General features: G+C 43.2%; 1 protein-coding gene across 6 annotated transcripts in view; it reads right to left on the reverse strand.

Moving 5' to 3' along the window:
- Positions 1 to 23,704, reverse strand: part of SRGAP2 (SLIT-ROBO Rho GTPase activating protein 2) — a 212,361-nt gene that overhangs the window by 72,971 nt on the left and 115,686 nt on the right. For all 6 annotated transcript variants that reach the window (XM_075910141.1, XM_075910137.1, XM_075910140.1 and 3 more), the window contains one exon: positions 12,165 to 12,227. In XM_075910141.1, the coding sequence (XP_075766256.1) occupies positions 12,165 to 12,191 (27 nt within the window). In that variant the 5' untranslated portion in view covers positions 12,192 to 12,227. The remainder of the gene's footprint in view (positions 1 to 12,164; positions 12,228 to 23,704) is intronic.

Consider the following 23,704-nt stretch of genomic DNA (forward strand, 5'->3'; position numbering starts at 1 on the left):
CAGCCGGGAAGGATGATGCAAGAAAGGAATGGGCTCTAGGGAGAGATGTACTGGAAGGTTCAGAAGGGAAGTGCTTTAACTGAACAGCTGTATTTTAAGAAGCATGGTGTAAAGAGAAACATTTACAGCAAAAACAGATAAAAGTGTCATTCTAAAACCTAGCTACTTCAACGCCAGGTTTTATACAATTATCCCCAAATGCATCTGAAGGTGTCAGGAAGAGACACAGAAGCTTCTGATTGGATGCTTTGCTAGTACACACTGGAATGTCACGATCATTCGGATAGTGGGGTACAAATATGCATTTTTGTAATGTAACAATGAAGAGGTGCCTTGATACGTGTTTCATCTATAAGCTCAATCGGCCTGGAGGCTTCTAGACTTGGAATAAAAATTGTCCTGCTGTTCTTTAGCGATGATAGAAGGGAGAACATATTGCTCTAGGAGAGCTCCTAAATCTGTGGTGCTTTGGCAGTTAAAATTGGGGTGAGGCAGCCATGGGACCTTCCTCCCTCAAAAGGATCCCAAGTGAGAAATAATTCAAGGTCTTTGCCTGCTATGTCCTGATGGACAAGCCTTAGTCAATTCAGATACCTATATGAATTTCTTGGCTCCACAACGTTAGGCTTTGCAAGTCTCCTAAGAACGCGGTCTTTTGAGAGTGTCAGGTATTTCCAGAGTTGAAACTTGGAAGGGCAGAAGTACACAATGAATATGAAAATTAATAAGCTGGAGGAATCACCACACATTTTAAAAGAACACTGGCTCTAGATTTGCTTAGATCAGGAGACAAGAAGAAAAGGGGCATTACATCTGAACTGGTTTATTCACCTTCAATTTAAAATGACTTTGTAGTGAAAATAGGCACTGATAATAAGAGGCTGATAAGTGGCTGGTAAATGTTATTAGAGCACAGGGCCCAATATTACAGTCCTGACTTCAGCCCAACTCTCTCTGGAAACCATTTCAATTTAGGATGCAAAGTCATTTATGCGCATTTCACCTTAGCCTGAACTTTAACATAATTTCACTTAAGTGAAATATATGTTCTCTCTTCGCTCAACGATGGGCAAAGGTTCTCAGTTACAGAGAGAAGTTATATTTAAACATGAAAGAGCATGTGAACAGTATCAGTATTAAGAAAGATCTCCTGAATAATTTACACACAGACTTTCAACTAAAACATATGCCCAGACTAGAAAGCAGGCATTTATAGTAGCTGTAAATTGTACAGAAGTCCGTTTTCCTCTATTGCTTGAGAGAGAGCTGGCAGAGAGCAAGATAAATTAATAAAATCCCAGTTTTAATGAAATCCTGCTGACAATGCTTCAGTGCCTCCTCCATGTTTGGCAATGGGGTCGGTGCTGATTCACTATGTCCAGATGGGGTCAACACAACAGCCAAAAAAAAAAAAATTTAATGCAACAGAAGGCCAAGGACACAAAATTCTAGGGAACAATGTAAATAAAAGATTCCTGGAGACACATGCCAAAGATTCAAGGTTTTTTTTTTTTCCTCCCGCAATTCAAGTATGCATTGTGAATTTTCTTCATGGTATTTACAATGAAATATTGTTGCATTAAGCATCAGCTGTTTTACCGGCTAGTCTTAAAGGTAATAGCTTTACAAAGTGGCTACGTTTTACACTGGCATGATTTTCCAGAAATGCTTTTAACGGAAAAGTTTTCCGTTAAAAGCATTTTCAGAAAAATCGTGTCTAGATTGGCAGGACCCTTTTCCCCAAAAGCACTTTTTGCGGGAAAAGCATCCGTGGCCAATCTAGACGCAGTTTTCCGCAAAAAAGCCCCGATCACCATTTTCGTGATCGGGGCTTTTTTGCGGAAAACAGTACTGTGCTGTTTACACTGGCCCTCTTGCGCAAATGATTTGCGCAAGAGGGCTTTTGCCCGAATGGGAGCAGCACAGTATTTCCACAAGAACACTGACGATCTTACATGAAATCAGTGTTCTTGCGGAAATTCAAGCGGCCAGTGTAGACAGCTGGCAAATTTTTCCGCAAAATCAGATGATTGTGTGGAAAAACCTGCCAGTCTAGACACAGCCAGTGTGCAAAAGATCCAGAAACTTAAATGCAAAGAAAACAATTGCTAAAATAGCATTTCATTTAGCAAATTCTGCCCCAGGAAATGAAAAACCAGAATCAAGTTAATGATGATCAGTTGCCTCAGTAAATTTCTAAGGCTGGTATGCAAGATCTTACACTGAGGGTATATCTTCACTACACAGTGGGGCAATCCTGCAGCGATTGATCTACTGGTGGTCTGTTTATCACGTCACTTTGATGCAATAAATCTACCTCAGAGCATTGTCCCATCGGCCTTAGTATTCCACCAGAAGGAGAAAAGAATCCAGAGGTGAAGGGAAAGCTGCCCTCGGCAACCTTACCACATGAAAGACACTGCACTGAATTAGTCTACTTCAGCTTCGCTATTTGCATATCTGAAGTCGTGTAGGTTAGATCGACAGGGATGGGGTGGAGGAGGAGTAGTATAGACCAGACCTAAGGATGCAACTGCTACATACACTTTCCCAAGTCATATACTGCTAATCTGCAGGTGAACAGGCAGGGATGGTATGCATCAAGCATACTGACAAGCTATGAATTTTCAGAGGCATGATTGCTGCAGGTCAGCATGGTCTTCAAGCACAATATTACTGGTGACCATCTGCTAACCCGGAAGTTACTTAATATTTCACATGTAATAGGCAACCCCACTCATTTCATAGGATACAACTACAGATTTGATTGCTAAGGTGAAGCACTGGTTTCATGTATCAGAGGGGTAGCCGTGTTAGTCAATCTACAAAAGCAATGTGGAGTCCTGAGGCACCTTATAGACTAACCGATTTATTGGAGCATAAGCTTTCGTGGGCCAAGACCCACTTCGTCAGATGCATTAGGGGCATTTGACGAAGTGGGTCTTTGCCCACGAAAGCTTATGCTCCAATAAATCTGTTAGTCTATAAGGTGCCACAGGATTCCTCGTTGGTTTCATGTAATGACTCCAAGCCCCATATTTTTAGCGCTATACCTTAACTGTGACATTTGGCCACAAAATAAAGGTGATACAGTGACATGTCTGAATTTAAAACTAGACTAAAATTCTCCTCATTTGGTCAGAGAATCTACTGGTCTTTATAAAAGGTTGTCAGGTTATACAAAACATTACTTGCAGGCCCAATGGATGTATATGAAAAGTGCTGCTCATGCCAATGGATCAAATAATTCGTTTGCTCAGGGTACCATGAAACCTGTGAATCCCAATAAATGGTTCATCTAATTTCAAGACTGTTGCTCATCACTTCTGCAAACTGGCCAGCTGATCAGAATACAGCCAGTTTAGACCAGCTGTTTTTTTCCCAGTTAGTCCACTGAGTCCCGTAAAAGTTATTTAGTAGCGTCAATCACACGAGAGAAAGGGCAGTTTCAACAGAAGTGAACAATACGCCATTTTGAATACAAGCTCTATAGAATCTTGCTCTCTCTCTCCACACACACACACACACACACACACACACACACACACCATTTCTAATTTCCATGAAGAGATGAAATCTAAAGGAAACAGAGCAGTGAGTTTGTTCTGGCTTACTTGAAATCTGAAGTCATTGGAGTCCTTTAGGCAGACAGTAGCAAGAGTAGTTCACATGGAAAGGCATTTCTCTAAGTCCCAACTGCAACCAGTCAACATCCAAAACCAAATTACCCCTAGTACAAATGGGCACAACCTCACTACAATCAATACGGTATGCTTCTGGCTCCAAGAATGTAATGACAAGACATTTGAACAACTGGTGATTAAGTTTGATCCTCTTAGAAAGAGCTACTTTATAGCACGGTGGGGATAGGGTCTGCTTTCTTTGTACTCTTTTTAAAGAATATTTAGGAAAGGTAGGATCTGAAATTTTAAAAGAGAATTCATTTCTAGTCTCTGCTAAAGAGGCAAAGATTATTTATGTACTAATAAAATATTCATCGGGGGTGTTTAATGAAGACTGACAAAGGATTTTTCCAACCATGAGTGACTTCAGATAACGTCCTTCAATCCCTGGTTCAATGTCTTTTGAGAAATGGGTGTCCTGAACATGCATATATTGGTAGACAAGTTCCTTGGGGTAGTTACCTTACTGTCTGAATATTTAGTGTAATTTAAGTTAAAATACTTAGGGTCAAGAGTTTAAAGGCAGGCATCTCTTCTGCTTCTTACCCATACTTAATATAGGAGAAAGAACAACAAATGAAATCTAGATTAAGCCAGCAAATGAGAGGCCATTCCTCTGGCAGGCAAACCAGACAATATGACACCATTTCATAATTTATAGAGCCACACGTATGCATAGCATAACTCCGCTGCCATCAACGAGAAAAGCCTCCAAATATCCCTGCCACACAAAGCAACGCTAGCCATGTAACACCATTCAAGACTGTCATGCAATCAAGGCTAGAAATATCTGGTTGGAATGCCTCCAGATTCTATCACACGGCTACTTAACGGTTATTGTTTGGAATTGCCGTTAAGCAATATAAGATGTCTTCCCCGAGGATAAGCTTGCTGATTCAGTAATAACTGCTGCCAGCGGAGAGCAGGGGTGAGGGAACCAAAAACAACCCTCACTCTCCAGCATGGCAACACAGAGCAATACCACTCAGTTATCAGGCCAGCAGAATATCAGCAGCAGCTGTGTTTGTGGTATAGTACTTCAGAGTTATTCTAACTATTACAGCACCGAGAATGCTGGTGTGCGCTGAATTTTTTTTTTCTTTCGTCCCTGAATTCTACTGCTCTCTCAAAGATCAGCCCAAACATTTGGCTTGAACGCTTCAGTGCTGAACTCCTTCGTTTGGGGTTTTGCTGGTATATATAATTTCAGAGAAACACTCCTCCCTTCTGTAACGATAGCCATTAATATCCAAGCTCCACCCTGGGGTCAATATGTTCTGACTTTCAAACACATTCCTGAAACATCTCTTCAGGGAGAAGAAGGGTAAGGGAAAGAATTTACACCACAACACATCAGCAACTCACATCATTAGGCAACAAAGAAGGTGTTCTGTGCATCACCCCCACAGAAAAAAATTTAGCTGGGCATGTTTCTAAAATAGAAATAACTCCCTAACAGATGAGGGAAGGACAGATTTAATCAACAGCAAACTTATTTCATTCAGCTGCGCAAGGAGAAAAGCCTTGGAACAGCATGTAAGCTTTAGGAACGTATTTCTTCTCCTTCCCCAGGCAATGCCTCTTCCTTGGAGTTTGTGCTGGTTACACTGCAGAACAGAAAGGACAGATGGTGTCTGTCTCCCTGGTGTCACTTATTTTTCTGGAACACAGGACCACCACATGTGCACTGTGGTCTTTTCCACTGAAATTACACGGATTTTTTCGGCAGCAAGGTTGTTTTTCCTCAAGTCGGCAAATATAATCATGCTGCTGGCCTGACTCATGTAGAAGATACCCTCTTCAATTATTTAGGGCATTTGAGGTTTTTTTCAAAGATCTGCTAGCTCTCGTTTTCATTCCTTTCGCAATGCTTCTGCGGCTGATAACCAGCACAAATTAAGGCGGGATCTTCGGGGACTAGGTCCAACTACCAGAATGACCTTACTGCAGCACTGATTCATTGAGAAATGAAGCAACTGCTGGAAAAAGGACCTGGATGGACAAATTACCCCACAGAAATGGGGCCTAATTTTGGGAAAAGAACCAGCAACTTCAATTTGTAGCATAAATGCAATTTTCTTTAGGATGCTCTCAATGGTATTTGCAAACCCATCAGGTTGAAAATATATGAAGATGAAATTGGGGATATATGCTGGAGAAATTGTGGTTAATTAGGAGATTTTACACATACATGTTGGAGATGTCCAGTCGAAGAATAGAGACGTATTTTACCCCAACATTGGACATTATTGAATACTTGTTACCAAATGATTCTTTAAGTTAATTTCATCTGCCAGTTAGCTGCTGAAACACTGATAACTTCTGTTGTTTAACCCTAAAAAAAAATAAATCACTTAAAGATGATGTGAGGTAGTTATAGAAAAATTGATTCACTAATAATATACCCAGCCCAATAGAGAACAAATAGGTACTTGCATGTTCAGTTAATATTCTTTCAATACTCAAAATACATTCGTTGCAAAAAAATGGAACACATGCCCTTTCCCCCCCCCCCCTCTCAACATTTGATAAATATGTCTGGCCTGCTAAATGTGTGACTGGATAACTCACTAAATTAAATAAAATCACTAGAAATGACATAACTTATAGGCACCGTGAAGATGCTACTTGGTAACAAGGTAACACTAATTACATTACTATATAATGTTTCTTTACACAAAAGCTCACTGCTGTGAGACAACTTACTGCCTCTATATAAATCCATGGTACGACCACATCTTAAATACGGTGTGCAGATGTGGTCGCCTCATCTCAAAAGATATCTTAGCATTGGAAAAATTTCAGAAAAGGGCAACAAAAATTATTAGAGGTTTGGAATGGCCGCCATATGAAGAGAGATTAAGAAGGCTGGGACTTTTCATCTTAGAAAAGAGGAGACTAAGGGGGGATATGATAGTGGTCTATATCATCATGACCCGTGTGGAGACAGTTAACACGGAAGTTATTCACTTGTTCCCATAACACAAGAACAAAAGGAAGCACTGCTTCACACAATGCTGTCAATTTGTGGAACTCCTTGCCAGAGGATGTTGTGAAGGCCAGGACTTGAACAGAGTTCAGCAAGAACTAGATAATACCCATTAGCCAGGATGGGTAGGAATGGTGTCAGAAGCTGGGAATGGGCAACAGGGGAGGGATCACTTGATTCCCTGTTCTGTTCATTCCCTCTGGGGCACCTTGGCCACTGTCAGCAGACAGGATACTGAGCAAGAGGGACCTTTGATCTAACCCAATATGGCCATTATGTTGATTGTATTGTCTCTGCTATTTACATGGCTAGGATCTGTAAACCTCTTGAAATTTCCTTAGTAAAGCAAGTTTAAAACAAACAAAATTGAAGAAATGGGCAACTATCAAGGAAGAGGGTGGCTCCAGATGGAAAGTGTCAAGGTGTAAGGGTGAAAGGGCCAAGAAGAAAATGTCTGCACTGTGAAGGAAAAAAAGATTCTGGTTTGGAGGTGAAAAAGTCTCTGATAAGGCTTCCCAAAACAATGGGGCGTGGGGATCCTCGGTTAACGTGTATCCACCTGTGATAAGAGTCTCTCTCCTGTTCAAAGCCTGCCTAGATAAAGGGACAATTACCCCGTCACAGGCTGCACACCAGGGCTGGCCTTACCATGGGGCAAATGGAGGTGCCAGACTATGGTGGGTGCCACTAGGACCCAGAGTGTAGACAATTGTGTCTGCTGCTGGTGCAGATGTATTCTCTCTGCTCTAGATGCACAGAGATGTTGGTGAAACAATACAGGACTATGCAGCACTTTAAAGACTAGGTTTATTAGATGATGAGCTTTTGTGGGCCAGACCCACTTCCTCAGATCAAATAGTGGAAGAAAATAGTCACAACCATATATACCAAAGGATACAATTAAAAAAAAAGAACACATATGAAAAGGACAAATCAAATTTCAGAACTCAAGGGGGATGCGGGGGGGAGGGGAGAGAAAGGTAAATGTCTGTGAGCTAATGGTATTAGAGGTGATAATTGGGGAAGCTATCTTTGTAATGGGTAAGATAACTGGGGTCTTTGTTGAGACCCACGCGTAGAGTGTCGAATTTTAGCATGAATGACAGTTCAGAGGATTCCCTTTCAAGTGCAGATTTAAAAGGCTTCTGAAGCAGGATGCAGGTAATTAAGTCATTGAGACAGTGTCCTTTCTGGTTGAAATGGCAAGTAACTGTTTTTTCTTTGTGATCCTGTCTAATATCTGTTTTGTGGGCATTGATCCTTTGGCAACTATCAAGAGATACCAAAGAGATGTTGGGGTGCTGTGCTGGAGGAAGGAGGGCAGAATTGAGACCTTTCAAAGTTTTGGCACAAGCAAGAGGAAATGGGGGTGTAATTTCAGCTCCCCACCTCAGGTGTCAAAAACTTGTGGGCCGGCCCTGCTGCACATGCAGGTGAGTCAGGGCTGAGGAGGCCCCACACCTGATCAAGCCCAGCTGGGGAAAGAGCTGGGTTATAAAGTGTGGACATGCATGGTAAGAGAGGGCTGAGGGGAAGAACTCTGTTGTCACTTCCTGGAGAGGCGGAGAGTTGACAACAGGCCAAGAGGAGTGAGCCCTCAGATCCTGCTGTGGAATACAGACTCTGGCAAGCCACAGGGAGCACAGGAAGCTCCTAGGGTAACCCAGAGGGGGGCTGGAAGAAGGGAAGCAAGGCAGGGAAATAGCAACAAGACTGGAGCTTGAGCCAACAGTGATTGCTGGCTATCAGGTCCCTGTGCTGGAAAGGGCCCAGGTTCCTGTACTGGCAGCTAAGCAAGTGGCACAGACTGGGCAGTGGAACAGAAAACTGCCCAAGTGTCCAGCAGGACCTGGATACTCCAGAAGGGGAGGATTTTAGTGACATGGTCAGACAGAGCACCCTGAGTCACGAAGAGACAGCGACCTGACTCTAGGAAGATACAGCACGCGACCACGGTGGGAGAAGCCGAAGGAAGAGGCATTAAATTAGCTGGACGCCAGGTTGGCCACAGCTTTGAGTCACAAATGGTGTGACACCACCCCTGCCTAGTAGCAGCCAGCACTCTACTATATAGGTAGGATTCCTCTGGTCCGGCAACATCTGTGGTGCAGTAGGACCCGGACGTTCCTGGACCAGAGAGCCCAGGCAACCAGAAGCAGGGGCTGGCTGGTTATCTGGAGGCAGAGTGGCTGGCAGCCAGGAGCTCAGCCAGGGCCAGAATTGATCTCCCCTGGTTCAGCAAACTCCCTCCTTTATGACTGGACAGGGATGTACTGGGATGCTTCCAATCAAGAGAGCCCCAAGAAAAGAGCTGTCCCATGCTGATTCTAAAGGGATTCTCCCAAGGGCATTCCAATGTCAAAGTTGGTATTAAAAAAGATGACATATTTGGCATTTCTGGAAATGCTCCACTTCTCAAGAGTGTTTGGGATTTCTCCTGGACTCTTGGAGGAGTCTGGCTGTGAGTGGACAGTGCACAACTCTATTAACGTTGACCACTATCCAGTTTGATTCCAACCAATTGAGTCACTGGAGTTCCGTGTCCCAGAACAACAACATTCTTTAATTACATCCCTTGCAGGACGTTTCCGTGTTTAAAGAAACAGCAAATCTTATCTCCCCGCCCTGATTTTTTGCACCAAATCCCATCAAAGCCAAACAACTATAGCTACCAAGGAAGGGAACAATTCCCACTCAAGTTGTAATGGCAACATCATGGTCAGCAGAGAAATGCAATGCCTGGACAGCAGTTACTCCTGTCCTGCATGGCTGGCTGGCCTCCCAGGAGCACTTTTATCCAGTATTTTAAAACTATCTCCAACCCTACATTTTTCTTAGCTCCTCTTTACTTTAAAAGGAATTCAATGGCTAGAGTTCTGACAACTGCAGATACTCCAATTTCCAGTTCAGGACGAGATGAGCAGTACATGTGACATTCTGTGATAACCTACGTGCAAGAAAGAGCCACAACAGTGAGTCTCAGTGTCTGGGTCCTCCACACTAGCACTTGTGCTACGGTGCTGAACATAGCAACTTAGGTGTTTCCACTTGAGCTGGAGCTCTAAAACCTACCCCCATGACTGGCTTTCAGGTTGAGTAAGAATGGCTGCAGTGCTATTTTTAGCACGGTAGTCCCAGGTTAGCAGCATTGTCCTACAAGTTGACCTGCTGTCCCATGAGCAGAGTGGCCACCACATCAACCCCCAATCAAACGCCAAGGCAGTAGTAACACCATAGTCCTGAGCTGGGCTCAGAATCACTGATACAGCTGTAACCGCCACCAGGTGGATTTGAATCTGGGACCTCTAAAGTGGAGTATAGGAGCCTCTACCCTCGGAGCTAAAAGCCAGCTGGCTCCCAGCTCATGCTGTAGAGGTCGCTTGATCTTAACCGTTGCTGTGGTCTAGGTACCACTTGCATTGCTCAGTAACCACACTAGGTGTGTGGGTTACACAGCTTCTTGTCAAGTGTACAGTACAGCACTAGGGAATGGAGGCTGTTCGTAACTCTGAAACCTTTGCAATTCTGAACAAAATAGGATGGTGGTTCTTTCAGAAGTTTACAAACTGAACGTTGACTTAATACAGCTTTGAAACTTTACGATGCTAAAGAAAATGCTGCTTTTTAATATGTGAATTTAAGGAAAACCAGCACAGAAGCCCTTCCCTTCCCTTGTCAATTTTTGTCATAAAAACCTTTCACTTTATTGTTTTAGTAGTTGATGTTTTAGCACAGTACTGTACACTATTTGCTTTTTATTGGCTGGGGGTGTCTGCTACTTCTGCCCGATTGCTCACTTCCAATTCCAAATGAAGTGCACAGTTGAATGGTCAGTTTGTAACTCTGAGGTTCGACTAGATGTATCCTGAGAGTCAAGATGACCTTCTGTTACGACTCAATTGTTACCCCCAAGCTAAGAAAGGGCTGACCTAATTTACAGCACTATAGATTGGCAGAAGTCTGTTTCTCAGCCATGGAGAAGAGAAGAGAGGTGGATATAGCATCAGATTTTGCAGCCTGGTTCCACATCATTATGAATGCTTTAAAAAACACACAAACCACACAACAAGGGAACACTAACTGAACGCTAAATGCGCTGTCGGCTGGCAATGGAAGACATTTACCCACACTGCTCTGCCAAAACATCTTGTTTCATACCCGCAGTCTCCTTGCTGCATCAGTCCTAGACCTCTCCTATGCGGATGCTGAGCTGTGTGTTGTGAAACAGACAATGAGGCAAAGGGAAACAGGTTATTGGTACAGTGTCCGTGTCATTGCAAATCATCTCCTCAACCCTTTGTCCACAAAAGTGCAAATTTGAGGTCATCGCTGGAGTATACAGAGATGGGAATCATATTTATAATAAATATAATTTCAGAAAATAGGCAGATTAAGCAGCTGTGAGAAAATGCTTTGGTGAGGAAAGGGGAGGTCTATTTATGGCCTTTTGAATTCTGAGTTATACTACTTAATTATTTATGCAGCAGCCAGAGCATTGGATGAGTGCTATATAAATAAGAGAAAATAATTAGGATCCCTATTCTCCTGGGTTAGCCAACTGTCGCAAAAAATGTACACTACAGCTAAACAGGGTAACACACAGCTTAGGATACTGAGAATTATCGAGTGTTTTCGGTCAGACATCTCTTATGACCGTGCTCTGCACTAGAGGAGTGAGATCACCTACACTTGCATTTACCTGGATTACCTGCACATGTGTGGTACTATTGCAGTGATACAATAAACATGCATGAGAACAAGTACTTCTAAAAGAGTTTTTTGTTAATTGTGCATAAAAATCTTGTGCATGGACACATCACATTTCAGTACCTCAAACAGAAAACAAAAAATGTTTACAGCATATTGCTTGGCCTTCCAGAAAAAGTCTCCATCTCAGCTGAGTCTCTGATCTTCCTCCTGGAGGCGTGTGTCTGTGTGTGTGGTTGGGAGGGGGTCCTTACAACATTAAGCATTTAGGCATATTCAAATCACTTTCCTCCCCAATCCACAGCAGATAAACCTTGCTGAAATCAGTAACAAACAAATCCTCAAGTAGGAGAAAATGTCTAATGTGACAGATCGGTAAAGTCCGATCTGTCGCATTAGATAGCACATCCCCGTTTAGAGAGAATGAGGCCAAATGTGTTGGTTTTGTTTGCTGTGGAAATTAAAAGCTTACCACTACGGTACTGTAACACGTACACAACCAAAAATGTATCCCAAAACAAGACTCTAAAACTCCTGTGCAACATTCTTTGGCAACAAGAGATCAGATGGATACAGCCAAAGGATGAACATGGAGTGAAAATAAAATTAATGGTACAGCATTACACTGGTGAACACACACTGCCTCAGATCACTTCGATCTTAGACATGTGCTAGCCCTCTGGCTCAGTCTCTGCTCCAACAGCTGTAGCAGCAGGAAGGCAAGCAGAAGTCAAACACTTCTTTCCTTATGCGTGATAAGAATGGACGAACGAAGTCTGTTTTACCGTATAGAGCTCATTCAGCACCTTCATCAAGTCTTCCTGGAGCTGCAGTCCGACTTCTTTACTCTGTAACAAAAGAGAACCAAAGATCCATTAGGGAAGATAGGGGATGACTTACCAGGACGAGCATGCCGCGTGCTGTGCACACACACGCACAGAGCAAATAATTTGACCAATTAGGCACTATTTACCCTGGCAAATCCATGACCTGCTCAGCTCAGACAGTTACAGTCAAATTACACACACATCTTTCATACCATGAAATGTTATGCATGCAGCCAGGCAAGTAACAAAATAGAACAGGGGGGAGGGCAGGGAGAGACATTTATTTAGCCAGACATGAGATCCCCCCCCCCCCGCCCTGCGCCCCCGCAGCAGGCTATTTTTAACTGCAAGCACTACAATGCAATTTGAACTGCAATTAGCACCCCACTCGCTGGCAGGGGCCACTTGGTACTAGGCACCTCTTGAGTTATAGCCTGTGCAATACCACTCACGAAAAATAAAGGCAAACTGCATCGAGGCACCATTAATTATCAAGAGTAGTTCAAGTTCCAACTAGCCAGCTGTCAAGCGTCAATTTTTTTTTTTTAAATCATGTTTGTGTCTTTACTTGAAATCCTTGGCAGGTGAAATTAGGCTAGCATTTCTGCTCTGCGATTGGAGGACATAGCCATATAAAAGTACTGCACTGTTAAACTCTCCGCTTCAGCTGAACACTGGAATACAGGAACACACAGTACGAGCATCTCCTCTTCATTTAAAAGGACATTTCATCCCCTAGCCTTCTAATTCCAACTGTCAACATTCACAACACATCTAAGGAAGACGGTTCAAGGCAATTCCTACAGCAAATGTACCAACCAAATGCTTGGTGTTTGGCTACCTGGGTTTTTCAAGATAGTGTGAAAATGGCATCATAATCAAGTGTACCAAAAGTAGCCTGTGCTGCTGCCATCATTCTAGAGTGGTCAAAGTCAGGTTTTGCAATGTTGCCTACATAAGACATTAATGCTGCACATTTCTTGTGGGCAGACCTGTACACTTCAAAAACCTTGCAGAGAGACAGTCTGTAGCCTAGTCTCTGTGAGTACGTCTAGACTACCTGCCTCTGCCGACAAAAGCATGTAAAATAGGCTACCCGACATAGTCAATGAAGTGGGGATTAAAATATCCCTGGCTTCATTAAAATAAAAATGGTCACCGCACTGTGCCGGCTCAGCTGACTGTCAGCACAGCACAGCAGTCAAGATGCAGATCGGTCAAAGGGGAAGCCTTTGTTGACCGCTCCCTTATGCCTCGCTTCACTTGACTATGTCGGATAGCCTATTTTATGTGCCTCTGTCAGCAGAGTCATGTAGTCTAGGCATACCCTGTATTACATGCTTTCAAGTGAGCCACCTACTTATATCCACATCTTCAAAAAAGGAGACCTCTGCACATTAAGTCACTGCACTATATACATCTGGGGGACTGTGGGGGTGCTAAGCCTTGGGTGCCAGATCCAAGCAGGGGTGCATGCGGCCCTGGGGCCTGAGGTTCTTCACCCCTGCCCTACGCTCACAGGTTCTCGATAGCCCAGGCAAGTTTTTCCACAGCAAAAGCATAAGAGAACAAGAGAAAGCTCTGTTATACAACTATCTGTGATGCTTGCACAAGCATACAACTTACATAACTCAGCCTGTGATACTTGAAAGATTCAAGCCAATAAAATTACAATTAAGCTCAGGCAGATGTTTCCTTTCTTGCTGCTGACGACTCTGAAAAGAAATGTCTCCTCTGTTATCCCTGTTTATTTGAACAGGCTGCTGAAGCAATTTTGACTTTTTAGATCCAGTTCCCTATGGAGCACATTACTGTGAAATTCTCTGCTGTTTAAAATATTAGGGGCCTAAATGCTGGCACAGAGGCAGCAAACATTCAGCCTTTCACAGCAGGCATCCAAGACCATCATGCTTTCCAAAAAGATGCTGGGTCATTCTGATCCACTGTCTCTTACATGTGGTCCTTTTAGAGTGAGTGAGTGAGTGAGTTTGAGATTAATTACGGATCTCGCTATAAGGAAGTTGTGCATTTCAGGGGGGAAATTTCCTCCAATAGAAACGTAACCACAGAACAAGATGACAATTTTCCATATGAAACCTAGAAACACCCCTCTGATAAAGCAATTAATTCCCAGCAATCCTATGAACCACATTCCGAAGAAGAGGGAGGAGTAAAGGCAAAGAATCAACAGAGCTGCCTTTGTATGTTATCAGACAAAATATCTCTCTCCTTTAAACTTCATGGAAAAGAATGAGTCATCTAATCAGCTTAGGACACTAAAGAAGAGAAGACAATTTGCTGTGGGCAGAGTTTTATTCTAAATTTTTATAACTTGCATTCTAAATTATTGCTTGAAAGAGGTCTAAATTCAGAGCTGGACAGAAGCCCTGGTACTTATAACCAACCCAAATAAAAAATATTTTCCAGCTGGGTTTTAACCTGCAAAGGATCATCAGCAGTTGTGTCCCTTTAGGCCATGCATACTTTCAGGTTGCTGCGGGTATCTCAAGGGGGCCAGCATTCTTGTACAGCTGTGCTCGTGTAACATATATATCAGTATTAAAAGCAGCAGCGTTAGCACTCCCAGACTAATCCTTTACACTTTAATTCTTCCAACTGTAATTGAATAGCTGTGATCATTCAGAGACATGGGAGGGGAGCTAAGCCACACCAAACCCTTCCACTTCCAAGAGTTTTAAAATGAAGCACATCAAGATCTATTTTTTAGAGGCAGGAGTAAATGGGAAATGCGTCTACCCACCACCATCACTCCCTCATTCAAGAGGGAGCCAGGCCCATGGTACATGCAACTAATAATTGATTCTGCTTTTAATTAACAGGTGATTCTATCTATTTCACCATGTGCCAAGAGATAATTTCATCCAAGTATTTCCCCCCCGTTCATTAGGTTTTAAAGCAGCACTATTCTCATCTTTATAGATAAGACCATACTAGTCTGTTTAATAGAGAATCCAATTTTCTAGGGGCTATATTTCACACGCAGTTCCGCATACAAAACCAGGAAACCTACGAGCAATTTTCACATCCCCCCCCCCCCCCCACAGGTTAAACGAGCAACCTGCTTGGCCATATTTGAGGTAGAGGACAGGGAGGAAGACACAAAAGGCTTTACTTGCATTTTTACACCAAGGGTACGTATCAAGGAGAACGTGAAATTATTTTTAAAAAGTCACGTTAGACGGTAAGCTCCCTGAGCAGAGACCTCACCTCTAACTGTTCTAGACAGGGCTATAATACATCTTTTATAGGACATTAAAGCAGAATCTTTTTCCCCTATGAAAAATTAAAAACAATCCATTATAGACGCTTAGAAGTTTGTCAATCTACATTTTTAAGGAGAACAGAGACAGTCCTTTCTCACCTCCTCCCCTTTAAAACAGGGTAGTAAAATGTTAGCAAAACCACACACTGCCCTCATGCCTCCATGCTTGTTAATGTTCCAACATGAACTGAGCTTCTTCCTCCCATCCTCGTCCTCCACTCAGTGAGATTTCTGCCCAGTTGCTACATTCAGTATTTTGGGGAACAGAAGCAGGGGTTTTAGATTTACTAATTCCCTTATTCCCCACCTTGATTATAGAAGCTCTGATAGTGTCATGTTCTTTGCATGAAAGCTATTAGATATAAGCCTGTAGCAGGCATGGGGGACTGTGGAACTTCATTATCAGTCTCACAGACCCGACATGCTCCACAAGATTCAAGAAAAAAGTGTACCATATCCACAGAGGGAAAAGCAGCTCACACAAGCTCAACCTTTTTATAAAAAATGTTGTCCACACTAGCACTGTGAAGGACTAGCTGACTATCCATTAAGCGAATACTTATTGGATAGTCAACATGATGGTTGACTAGTCGCTTCTCCTGCCTTGCTGCCTATCAGAAAGATGCAGTGGGGGAAGTTGGGGGAAAGAGGAGGGCTCCACACAGTGCTGCCGCTTTGAAACGCCACTTGCAGCCCAGGGCCAGCAGGGGTGTCCCCAGGCAACACATGGAGCCCAGGATCAGCTGGCGATTCCCACGCTGACCCTGGGCTTGGTGCAGCACTGCTGCTTTGGAACACCACGGGGAGCCTGGCATCAGGCTCCTCGCGGTGTTTCAAAGAGGCAGCACCACTGAGAGCCTAGGGTCATTGCCCAGCTGACCCCGGGCTCCATGCAGCGCTTTCAACTTTGAAGGTGCAACAGCATCAACTATTCAATTAGTCAGTCTGCATCAAACTTTTCCTCTTGCTTAAATCTATTATTCTGTTCCATTCCTTCATTTTGACATAAGTAAACTTTAAAATGTTCTCACACTGACCTCTGACTGAATCCGTGTCTTGGCAGATAACGTACTTACGTGAAAATAATTTACGTTATTCACTTGTGACCCTAATAAAAATATTCTTACAACAAAAATAAACAGAACCATCTGAAACCTGAGTTCAGATGGTTTGAATTTTCACGTGTTCCAGTCTCATACCCCCTAACCCCATCCCTGAATGGCCAGATGGACTGCTAAGAAAATAAACTTTAAGCTACAGCCACAACAAAAGACAAGTATTCTGCTTCTGAGTGCTAGACTTGTAATTGAAAGAAAAAAGTAAGTATCAATGATTTGTAATCTCCAAGGCATTGTGCAATAATATTGCCCACATTCCTTCAAATCACAGGGAGCCAAGGAAAGCTAGAGAGGCTGCCGTCTATGCAGCTATATGTTCGTAAGGATTTTATGACTGCCTTTTTCTTAATGTTAAGGATGATTAATGACACCAAAGAGCTGGTTCTGTTGAGAGTGCCCGGAACACAATCTTTTCACACACAAAGTGCTTTTTTACCAATGTGTTGGTTAAATTGCCTTACCAGGCCGAAGCCAGCCATCTTCCCTTCACACTCTGTCCTTTGTGTTTTATTGCAAAAAATTGGGATCAACTCTAGAAGTAGCAGCTCTTTAAGAAAAGTAGAAGTCACCAAGGATAAGTCTGGAGCGCAGCTGGGAGTGATCCTCCCTACTTGCACTAGAGGGGGTTCAACTTAGCATGCTAAAACTAGCCGTGTGCATCTTCCAGATCAGGCTGTATCTTCGGCTTTAAAGCACAGGGGATTGGGAGGGCTTGAGATCCCACACTCTACCAGAGCTGGAACATCCTGGGGATGCAAGTTCAGGATGCAGGAGAAGAGGGAAGAAGAAACAGAAGAGCAATTAAAATTCTAGCACTGCCAATAAGCTCTGAAGAAAGAGACAGCACACTTACTGGATTAGAACAATAGCATGGAAATGAAGATAAGAAAATCAGAATTGTGCAAACAAGATTCATGTCAGTAGCTGTGGAATGCGGCAATACTAGGGCAATGCTACCCTTTGGTACAATTTCCACCGCATAAGGCTGAAGGGAAATGGAGTTGGAAGAGTTGACCTAGAAGCTGGCAGTGCTAGTGAAGCAGAGAGAAAAATATGTATTGCAGGAAGTAGAGCAGTCAGCAAGGCAAGGACGAAAGGAAATGCCTCAGGCAACAGCAAAAATCACTGAGTGACTGCTTTAAAAGAGAAGAGACCTGAGGCAGAGCGAACACATTGCTCCTGCATTCTAGGGTCTAGCCACTGGGAGTGCTTCTCGCTGGAAGGTCACTAGCCCAACCTCACCACCCAGACAAATGCAAGATGCCCACTGAAAAGCTTCCCTTATTCAAGGCACTTACTGAATGTGATGCAGGGACGTGGATAGAAGACCCGAGAGAAGAGTTCTCAGGCTCTCCAGCTGCTCAGAGCTTCAGGCATCACCTCTAAGCAGGCAGAAACCCATAATGAAAGCCTCCTTTGCCCCCTCCCTCCCAAAGAGAGCCAGGTGTTACAGAACATGACACTGGCAACTCAAAAGCAGGTGCTCTTCCTTCCTAAGACTAAAACAATGTCCCAACATAATGTGCTATACTATGGGAGGTGCCTTCTTCCAGACAACTCCTGACCGTTTGTGGTAATTGAAAGATCCTATGGCCCTTTTCAGAGGAAGAGAGGCAGCTGTCCAACTTCCAACCCAGGTAATTAGAGGGACAGTTCAGAGGCAGAATACATTTCCAGTTGGCTAGCTCTTCACTTCCTATGCGCTATTCAATAGCTGCCATTTGCCTTCCCAGAGCTGGCTCCCTCTCAATGGCAGATGAAGTGACTAGGGAGGTTTTAGAGAGCCTTTGGGATGAGAAGCTACCTATGCACACACAGTACTGTGCAAAGCATAGGGAATAGATCTGCACACTTGTAGGAGCAGAGAGCTCATTGTGCAGGGAATGTGTCTGATGCTCAATTAGCAGAGAGCAGAAACAAATCTCCTGTAACCGAGACAATATTTACCTCAACAGCAGTGAAGTCATGCCAAGAGCCCAACCATAATGCACCCAAGCTGCAGCTTGGTCGTCCAAAACAGACACAGTCAAGAATATGATTCACTCCTGAAGACCAAAAAGGACCCCAAGATCATCTAGTGTGACCTCCTGCCCAACGCTGGCCAGCAAATTTCTCCCAATTACCCTAGCATTGAACCTGTAACAGGAAACAGCGGCCTGCCTTCAGACTTGGGTGTTATGAGGCCATTTCTGCTCAACGAACATTTACTTTCATGGTGGAAAGCAAGCAAAAAAAGCAGAAGAAAGAAGGAATTTAACATCAAATAAGCCAAGGACAAAGCATTGCCTGCAGTAGAAAGCAAAGCATAAGAGAATTTCTAATATGATAGCCTGCTGTGCAGCAGGCTTATGATCATCAGAGCCATCAAGCTGAAAATCCATACTTGTATCTCAAAGAAAAGACAAAGTCATATGTGCCAGGGTCAAAAATGGTTGTGACAACAGTATGAGATGGGGATGGGAGGAAAAGGTTCTAAATTAAACCCATATTTACTTTATCCAGATGCCTGCACTTTAAAAAGCCTGAAATTGTAACCAATCTTGCCGGAAGCAGTTAACTAAAATTTAATCAGAATGTAGAAACTCATTAAGTTGTTTAAGCCAAATTGAAATAATAGCTCCAATAGGAAAGCACGCATTGCCCTCTAATTAGCTTCCAGTGACGTTTCAGGTAGATTGTTATTCCATACTCAAGTTCTTAATGCAGAAGAAACAATGTGTTCAGGTTTCTTGATCTGGGAGGTCACCTAGTTCAATGAATTGCACTTACATTCTTACTGGAAAAGGGCATTGTATGAAGATTAGACTGAACCCTCCGGGGCTGGAGAAGTGGGCAGAGGTACAGAGCACCCAGGGTTCAGCTGTATTGCTGAGAGGATGTGAAGAAGAAAGGAACTGGGCATAAAGCCACCCCTCCCCTTCCTTTGTATTAGAAAAATGACCACATGCACCCACCAACAAAAAATAATCATTTCAGCAAAATCAGAAGAGCGACTGTCATCATCATTCTGGACTTGCAGCATGAGTATTTGCCTTTCAAGTGGCCCTTCTCAAATATCCTTTTCAGCCTAGGACAAGCAAGCCCTAGAGAGCTGCCACAAGCATGCACACACACGGGCGCATACACACAATCTTTTGTTACAAGGGCTGTGTCTGAACCATGTGCAGACCTGTAGGTCGCTGCCACACTTAACTGGAACATTAATTCTCAGAATGCTGCACCAGCTTCAACGCTGTCTTTGTTCCATCTCAAACTCCCCCTCGCCCCCATCTAATTTAATCAAGACGTTTTGGGGATCTACAGCATACTTACATGGCTGCCCTGCATTCCACTGAACATGACAACCTCAGCTTCAAAATATTTAGGATGGTAATAAATAACTAAAGAATGCTGTCAACTTTTTATGCCTCGAGTATAACACACATTTTCAACATGGTTACGATTTGATAGCAAGACAGACAGCCTCTTGGATTCATAACCACCCTATGAATTCCATACGCATACAGATATATGTTGAAGGCGTTCGGGTACTACAGTGATGTGTGAACAAACATTAAGGCAGATTATTTTACTCCACCTCCTGAAATCGCAGTAGTCAGCTGTGGAGCTGAGACTAAACCTAAGTCTGTCATCTCTAAAACCTGTTCCTTAATCAAACTATCCTCCTTATTCCAGTGAAAAATAGACAATGGTAGGATTTAAAAAACTGCAGGAAACAAGCATGTCAAATACAGCAAAATACTTAAATATGTGGAGTAAAAACTAAACCCAAAACATATTGGTAATATCTTTTCAATTATCATTGAAGCTCTAGATGTTTAATAACTTTTTTTTAAACTCAGACTCTCAAGACCTTGTCTAGACTAACATGTGGCAGTACGTTAGCCAAATCAGACAAGACACACTGGATAACATTTTGCAGGAGTGCCTAGGTGACTTAGGCACTTCTGAAAGCTTTATTCCCTTCCTGTATCACATTACACTCATTAAGTTAAAGCTTAGGCTAGTTTGTCACTTTTAGGGGTACGTCTCTGATAGGTCAACTCTTCAGAAATGATGCGCATATATATGCTCTATTGACTATGCCTGTGCATGTTTTCTATCTTCAGCATTTATATGTATGGTCCCGTTTAATTATATTGTCCTATACAATGAGATCTAAGGGTTTTTTCCTGCTTTACCTGTTGCAGTAGTGTTCTCTGATTTAAAGACAGAAGAAAAGCTAGGTTAATCAACAGACCTGATTAAGTAGATGCCTCACACGATGGGGATAAACAAACTAATGGTATAACACTTTACAGTAGTCTAATATATTTCAATCATTTATGCAGAAATTCATTCACAGATGTATGAAGGGTTCTGCCCACGTGCTGCACTAGTGATTGAAACATTCTTCATCTGACTGTTATGTTAACATGGAGAAATTTATCCTACTTGGTGAAAACACTCAGCTGTGAAAAAGCCATTCACTATCATAATAGGTTGCAGCAAGGCAATATCATAACACTGCCATTTATGCTCTTTAGACCATGAATTTGGTTTCCAAACAGCTCCCATTTGCTCCTTTTTTGCTGTCTTCAGCAGTGGACTTTTAAATCTCAGGCCTCACATTCACAAACCCCAATAAATCAAACCATTTTATGGCTGAGAGCACTTCCTTTTATTATGAAGCCAGTTACACAGACTCGCCTATCAAGTGAGTGAGGTGTGAAAAGTGTTTTAGATCCCTACCCGCAGCCTGAGAAGTCCCGTGAAATATTAGCAGTAACGTCCTGTAACCCTCTGTATCCAGCCTCCTTGCGGCACATGACAGCTTTGGCCTACCTACTCTCCTCAATGTCCTCTCTCCAACTGCTATGAGAAATCTCTCTTGACAGGGCTGACTAGAGACATCACAGCTGGGTGACTGACCTGGAGGCTAAAAGAGGCTGTCACCCAGTCTCTAGCTGACTTCAACCACACTCTCGTACAAAAGGCTGGATAAAGAGAGGCATATTGCTATAATAAGGGACGACTCAGACATCACATTTGAATACAGAGAAAAGAAATGTGACACAGTAATAGACTCATTTTGCCCACACTGAAAAGGGCAGACTGCAGCACATTTACTGCCCAAGCCACAGAGGAGAATGGTATTTGCAGACTGAAACAGAGCGAACAAATAGTTCAACTGCAGCCTTGTGCTCTGCAGTGCTTCACTCAGGGCAACAGACTCTGGCCATGTTGATGTATTCGAGTTGGTTCGGAACATGAGCAGCATATCAGTAATCATTCACTCTTGTTTAGAAAAACAATTTTCATCTCTCTTGCCCAAGAGTGGTAACTTTGATAATGCCAACACACACAAGTTCTATCAATCCCTCTCCTTCACTGCAATTTCTTCTAAGAAAAAGAAATGGCGTAGCAAGCTTAGGGTGCGCGCAGGGCCAGAAGATATGTACAAAGCATCCCCGGTATACATCTATTCACACTAAAATCACTGCTGCTTGTAGAAATGGATGTGTTGTAAGTCCTCCCATTCCCCACTCTTAAGTCGCTAAAAAAAACCTCAAGCCCTGCAATCTGCACAAATGGAAGTCAGCCATGGAAAAAAAATTCCCCGGGGAATCCATTTTGAAGCACTTGGAAGAGGGGAAGGTGATCAGAGAATAGTCAACATGGATTCACAAAGGGCAAGTAGTGCCTGACCAATCTGATTAGCTTCTATGATGAGGTAACTGGCTCTGGGGATATGGGTAAGTCAGTGGATGTCATGTACCTGGACTTTAGCAAAGCTTTTGATACCATTTCCCACAATATTCTTGCCAGCAAGTTAAGAGAGTATGGATTGGATACATGGACTGTAAGATGGCTAGAAAGCTAGCTAGAGTGTTGGGCCCAATGGGTAGTGATCAATGGTCGGTGTCAGGATGGCAGTTGGTTTCTAGCGAAGTGCCCCAAGGATCGGTTCTAGGACTGGTTTTGTTCAACATCTTTATTAATGACCTGGATGAGGGGATGGATTGCACCCTCAGCAAGTTCGCAGATGACACTAAGCTAGGGGGAGAGGTAGATACGCTAGAGGGCAGGGAGAGGGTCCAGAGTGACCTGGACAGATTAGAGGATTGGGCCAAAAGAAATCTGATAAGTTTCAACAAGGACAAGTGTAGAGTCCTGCACCTGGGACGCAAGAATCCCAAGCATTGTTACAGGCTGGGGGAACAAATGGCTAAGTAGCAGTTCAGCAGAAAAGGACCTGGGGATTACAGTGGATGAGAAGCTGGATATAAGTCAGCAGTGTGCCCTTGTAGCCAAGAAGGCTAATGGCATATTAGGGTGCATTAGGAGGAGCATTGCCAGCAGATCCAGAGAGGTCATTATTCCCCTTTATTCGGTTCTGGTGAGGCCACATCTGGAGTAGTGTGTCCAGTTCTGGGCCCCCCACTATAGAAAGGATGTGGACGCACTGGAGAGGGTCCAGTGAAGGGCGACCAAAATGATTAGGGGGCTGGAGCATATGACATATGAGGAGAGACTGAGGGATTTGTCTAGGGATTTGTCTATGTTTAGTCTGCAGAAGAGAAGAGTGAGGGAGGATTTGAGAGCAGCCTTCAACTTCCTGAAGGGAGGTTCCAAAGAGGAAGGAGAGGGGCTGTTCTCAGTAGTGACGGATGCAGAACAAGGAGCAAAGGTCTCGAGTTACAGTGGGGGAGGTCTAAGAAAAACTATTTCCCTAGGAGTGTGGTGAAGTACTAGAATGGATTCCCTAGGGAGGTGGCGGAATCTCCATCCCTAGAAGTTTTTAAGTCTCGGCTTGACAAAGCCCTGGCTAGGTTGATCTAGTTGGGATTGTTCCTGCTTTGGGCAAGGAGCTGGACTTGATGACCTCCTGAGGTCTCTTCCAGCTCTATGATTCTAAGTTGTTTCGCTATAAGTTCAAGTTTTTGGAATATATCTTGGACTTAATAGTGACGACAGCCTTTAACTGCACCAATGTGAAAGAAATGACTGTTTAGAACAGATGTGATTTCAGAACAGAACTTTGCCCTTGGAAATTTGGGGAGAGCGTTAAATAATTCAATCACTCTAATGGGTATGAATGATTAGAATTAGGACAA

Source organism: Pelodiscus sinensis, chromosome 27 (genome assembly GCF_049634645.1).
Source record: "Pelodiscus sinensis isolate JC-2024 chromosome 27, ASM4963464v1, whole genome shotgun sequence".
Classification (NCBI taxonomy): domain Eukaryota; kingdom Metazoa; phylum Chordata; order Testudines; family Trionychidae; genus Pelodiscus; species Pelodiscus sinensis.